The sequence below is a fragment of the Lethenteron reissneri genome, chromosome 16, assembly GCF_015708825.2.
Source record: "Lethenteron reissneri isolate LAM-NWPU_2019-01 chromosome 16, ASM1570882v1, whole genome shotgun sequence".
Classification (NCBI taxonomy): domain Eukaryota; kingdom Metazoa; phylum Chordata; class Hyperoartia; order Petromyzontiformes; family Petromyzontidae; genus Lethenteron; species Lethenteron reissneri.
Genome location: NC_083794.1, coordinates 1,843,579 through 1,849,578, shown reverse-complemented (window position 1 = coordinate 1,849,578; position 6,000 = coordinate 1,843,579). Strand labels below are relative to the sequence as shown.

Below are 6,000 nucleotides of genomic sequence, written 5' to 3'. Positions count from 1 at the left end.
TACGAGTGACGAATTGGCATGTTCTGTTTACATGACAACCTTTACTAGTTGGCTGTGTCGGGTGTTGGCGGGTTTGACGACACATTTATATATTTACGCGATCTAGCCCAAAAACTATATTATGGATATTGGTTGTGAAAGCCTATGCGTTAATCTTACATCCATATTTAGTTTTACTGAAACATATCATGAATGATAAAATGTAATAAAAGCTGAAAAGGTCGCAAGGAATCATGCATATAGGGTTGAAATTACATTGAGACAGGAACCGTATGGATTTGAAACATTTTTGCAGGTTAAAAACTGTTAACAAAAGGAATTGGCAGGACACGTCGCTATAAGGAATGATGGCAGATTGTCCAGTATAATCGTTGAATGGCAGCCAAGGAATGGAACACATCAAAGTGACCATCGACTGAGGAAACGGGGTAAGAAAATTAACTTCTATTTAGGATTTATATAGCGACCTTTTCATCTCGTGTGCAGATGCAAGGGGGATTATCACATCGCATGATCGTGAGTTGGCGACAGATCGGAGAGGCATTCATTCAGCAGTGAAGTTAACCATGGTTGATGATAATTAGGCACTAGGTTTCAAAGAATGTAAAATAACAATTCCAGTACAAGTCCTTGTATGGAATCCCAGAAGGAGAGATTCGAGAGGAGAGAGTAGAACGAGGGGGAGAAGTGTGTTAGAGACGACTGCAGAGTCATTGAGATTGAGGCGCTCCAGGTATCCACGGTCTATTTGAAACATTTATTTATTTAACCAGGTAAAAGCCACTGAGCTACATAGCTCCCTTTCAGAGGCGACCTGGCCACAAATGATAGCTGAACGAAGTGGCGTATCACGTGGATATTTACAGCAGCCAAATAATCTAAACACATATTTCTAAATGTGGCGGAACCCCGGAAAAGAATGCACGTGACCACGGGGAGAACGTGCAAACTCCAAATATACAGGCGTCTGGGTCGGGATCGATCCCATGTCCTCCTGTTATACCAGGCGAAGTCGATAACATCTCGCCATCGCAGAGCCATTAACATCTCGTCTGAAGAGAGGTAATTTTAGTGGAATGGCTCCAGCAGAAACAAGATTGCACTCGGTCATGGACGCCATGGATGAGAGGCGCTTTTGGAGAGGTGGCAGAAGATGAGCCTCAGTAACTTTTCCAAGGAAGGGGAGGTTCGAGGTGGAGAAGAAGTATGTCGGGATGTTTGGGTAGAGTGGGTGTGTCGTTCAGCATGTGACTGAACCGGTTTTATGACTGTAAACTTTGTGATATTATTTACAGCAGTAGTTCTTAACCTTTACCGCAGCCTGCACCCCTTTGGTTCTTATAAAGGGCATCTCGCATCCCCAGGGTGTGCGTGTGCCCCAGGTTAAGAACCACTGATTTACAGCATACATATTGGCTCTACGTGTTCTCACATTATTAAATTAGAACGTATCATGATACTATTATTGGACAAGGAATACTTTGCACAATACAGGATTACCATTACCTGCATATACATACTGTAGTATATGTGAATACAATAATATGCTATATGTAACATGTTCCACCACTGTGTGGCGATGATGGACAACAGCATCAGCTGCATGTTTCATATGAATTGGCCCGGACAACAAGCAGGCAAGCACTCACGAGGGAATTAAATGAGCCTATCCCAGAAACAACATTTATTTTCTACAGCACAATATGATCACAAGAGACTACAGTATTTGCAATCACATCGACAATTTATGAGCAAAGCAAGCAGTAAAAATGCTGCATTGGTACCCGCAACCCATTATAATCAAAACACCGTTAATACAGTTCTATTATATGCATGAACATTTCAATCAAATTACGGGTTTATGCATCATACCGGATCTGATTTACTTTAATTACACGCTGTTTCGGTGTTCTGGACAGGTTAGTCATAGGGGTTCCTTGGGTCTTCGTTTCCTCCAATGGTCTAAGTAATTTTACGAAACATCCCAATTATTGGCATTAAGAGTGCTGTGTAAAGTAATTACGATATGTATACACCTTGTGTATATTCTTATCAAATTCCCACAATTAAATTTAAGCAATTATAGCGGTCAGATTCTCCTTTGACATATTTGGCTCTCACTTGAGATAATTGTGTGCAAATTAAGAGTGCAATTTAGTGGTTGTGTGTCCAGTGGTTCTGGAAAATAGATGTAGTTATGGAAACGGAGAAAGTCCTGTAATATCGCTCATGTTTCATTGCACAACATTTGTGATTTATTTGCACGTGATTAATAGCAACTATATCAAAACCTAAAACCAGTTCTGGAATGATACTTAAAAAAACCCGTATTCAGCAATTCATGCCTTTGTTATTTTAAGTAAAATGTTGGATCCTTGGATTTATCACACATCTCGATGTGGATATGGGAGGTGATTCCAGGGTAAACCCTCTGCACGTTCAGCAGATACCCAATCTTCTGGCCAATGTCAACCGAGCCGGTATAGCTGTCAGCATGGATGTATAAAATTTTAATGCAGAACACTGCATACACACAATAAAAGAGACAAACACCGAACATCTTACTATTGGAATTTAAATATCATTTTAAAATATATTGTGCTCAGTTCAATCTCAAATTGTCAAACAATAGGGCAATAGGCATTATCGTGGATGAACCTGCACCTTTACACACAAGAGATGTTCCACAGCACAAAAGCATAAATGTCTTTTTTCAAGATGCAAAGTTATTGAATAGAATTTCTTTGTTCAGTTACAATTTGGCATTCACTGGTTGGTCTACGTACTGATACAATGTCTTGTTTCTGACATTAATTGTTTTTTCCATCACTGCTGGTCAATAAATCCCAAGTGGAAGACAATGTACTTCATAGACCCGGAAATATTTTTCTCAGGCCCCAACGATTGCCAGGTCGTGGGGCTGTATCCTCTCTGCTTATCGACCCACACTCATGTGTTTGTGTATGGCATGGACATGCGTATAGTGGGATCACATTGTAATGATGTTGACATAACGGATCAAGGTTTAATAGGCTACACATTCATCATAAGGTTAGGCTATATACTGCAAGAACATGTGAAATAAACACGTACAATCATTGAATAAAATCGTGCAAAATGGGATGAATTATTACAAGTGTGTAACATTACCATCATTGTAAAGTATCACTCCGTAATTGATGCGATTGTTTTTCTTGTAGGCCCTGGCCGAACCCTTCAGTACTCCTTTGAATGGTGCATTCACTCTGTGTCCATCAGGGCAAATTATATCCACTCCCATGTGCTTGCCATGTGGACTGTATTAAATGAAAAATAGGTCATTTTCCCATATTAATATACATATACGGTACAAATATTGTTCCTGTCATGGCTAGATCTCAATCAAATAAAATATGCCCAGTGTCTCAATATTGTTATCAGGCTCGGTTCGTCCACTAGGGGCGTTGGGCGCCGCCCCACCAAGCAGCTGGAGATGAAAAATTATTTTTCTCATAAAAACTTTTCTATGAATTGTTTTGTCTTAAAAAAACGAATGATTCTTTCAACGTGAATTGCCACTGATTGTTATGATGCTTATCTCTGTGGAGGCCCTGAATCCCTGATGTCTGTTGGGTTAAGGACAGTTTCTCCAAGGAGCAACCACTCTCGACTTCCTACCAATACGTGGTTAATGTGTAGAGGAGTAGTGCGGACATGGCGCCACGCCCGCCTTCCAGGTGCGGCGACGTCACGGAATGTGGCGTCACGCGCACCTTGGAAGGGGATGAGGTCATGTCTCGCAAGGGTACTTAAGCGGGAGCCCGTGACGTAAACGGGGTCGTTGCGGGAGACTAGGGAAGAAGAAGGGTGGAAGTGAGGGCCAGGGGTAAGGGGATAGGAGTCTGGAGAGAGGCCAGCGTAAGAGCGAGGTGTGGCTGCGCTCCTCGGTTGGCCGAAGTTGGATGAACCCTCGGCCAGCGCAAAGGAGGCAGCCCGGGCAGCCAGCTGTGCTACGGAACAGACAGAGTGAGGGGTCCGAGTGAAGGACCGAGCCGAGGACCCCTACCCCTGGGGGAAGTGTTGCATCTTTGTTGCCCTTGGCGGAAGCCCTTAATAAACACCGGCGTAAGCCCTTACCCGAAGATCTGTCTCCGAGTCGTCGAGTGCTCTTCAACAAATGTATTAACCCTGTAGGGTTTCTGAGCAAAGTCAACCCTAGACATGAACTTGCACTCACTGTGTTCTGATGACTTTAAGTGCTATGTTAAGAATGCCAGCTGAGCAAATCATATTCGAATTGGTTCCATCAAATAAGATGGTTTCAATCTGGCCTTCCCGTGCCTCCGTTAAAATGTGACGTGTATTTGTTATCAATTACAAAGCCATTGAAGATAACGGCAGTGGGTGTTTTATCAACAGTTTTTCACTGATGTAAAAATTAAACCTGTTATCTTCATAAAGGTGAGACATGTACATATGCGATGGTAAATGACCTATGGCTAAGTGTGTGCTTCAGTGTAAAATGACCCGTAAAATTAATACAGTAAAACTTCATGAAACCTGAATTCGGGGTAAGCCAGAAAGGACACCAAAACAAATACATCAATAAGAGTGTAATGAGAGCCTATGTCCGGCTCACGTGGTGATCGGCTCTGCCGGTCCTGCTCTACAGCCAATGGGGGGAGAGCCTGGGAGCATGGCCCTGGCGTGATCGAGGGATGTCAGCTAGGATGATTGGTTCTGCTGGTCTTGGCCTCAGCCAATGGGAAGACAAGTCAGGGGCGTGGTCCCGGGAGTTGATGGGGAATCTGGAACATTCAGCGCAGGCTATTAAGGATTGGCTGGAGCGTACCACGTGACCCAGGCATTAAATAAGGGAAGAGCCGAGGGACACGTGGTGAGACAAGGAACGAAGAGAGAGAGGGGCCACGTGCGAGCGGGGCTCCGAGTGCCACGTGGTGGTGCGTCTCTTACGATCTGTCTGCCCACTTCCCGTTTCCTGCCAGCAAATAAATAAAAGGACCGATTCCACAAGCCGTCTCCAGAGTATTATTACAAAAGCACCAAAACTGACTGGAATACGGTTCGCACACTTAAGCTGTAAAGAAACATGCCAATCTTGTTTGGGTAATGAGAGATGCACGTATTGTGTACGACACTTTTGTAATACAGTCAATGCAATTTAAGTCTACATGAGTACTGGAATAGTCATTATACAGCTACGAGAATAAATTTACTCAGAGCCATGAAATGCAAAATGACTGTCCTCCACTCAACACCAATGCATTCTTACGTAAAATTAAATCAGGTTTTAGCATCGGATCAGTGTTACATAACACCATGTCTGCTTGCACTAATTTCACAAGAATGGTTTAATTGTATTTTTCACGACTGTCATCTAAAGATAATCTGCTGCATATTTATTCAGACAACTACTACTTGAGAAAAACTCTGTCACTTAAAATAGTTATACACAGTATAATAATAAACAAAAATATTTCTGAAGATAGAACAAGAGGATAGGGAATTACTTGGGATATTGAATAACATTTTACAACAATAATTTGCAAAAATAATTTTCAATGGCATAAAACAGCCAATTTTCTCCAGCAAATTTGGAACAGATGGACTGGACCATTCCAGTCACCAGAAGTAAAGATTTTGCCTCGCGTAGTCTCGATCTGAGCGAATGAAAACTCTTACCGATGGGACCTGTAGCTTCCACACCAAAATTTACCCTCGCAGCCTCTCACGACATTCTCCACGTAGCCATGACAGAAGGGCTTCCATTTTGCTGTACAGTATCATAACACAACGTACAGTGTATGGTTAGGTTCATAAGTACACATTAAGAACACATTATCAACGTTTGCTTGTTTGTTGCAATTTCTAATAAAATCCCAGCGTTCCATTTATCCGTCAACTAAATTATAAGAACCTTTCAGAAGGCCTTAATCAAACGTGGGGGTAAAAAATTGATCCAACAGGTTTACAACAATTGTCGACCCCCCCCCCTAAAAT

The 6,000-nt window shown here is 42.3% G+C and overlaps 1 protein-coding gene across 1 annotated transcript in view; it reads right to left on the bottom strand.

The window, feature by feature from the left end:
* Positions 1-1,681: 1,681 nt before the first annotated feature.
* LOC133342853 (leukocyte cell-derived chemotaxin-2 homolog) overlaps positions 1,682-6,000 on the bottom strand; it is an 89,928-nt gene continuing 85,609 nt past the window's right edge. Inside the window, exon 8 of the mRNA XM_061552186.1 lies at positions 1,682-2,523. Within this exon, the coding sequence (XP_061408170.1) occupies positions 2,351-2,523 (173 nt within the window). The 3' untranslated portion in view covers positions 1,682-2,350. The remainder of the gene's footprint in view (positions 2,524-6,000) is intronic.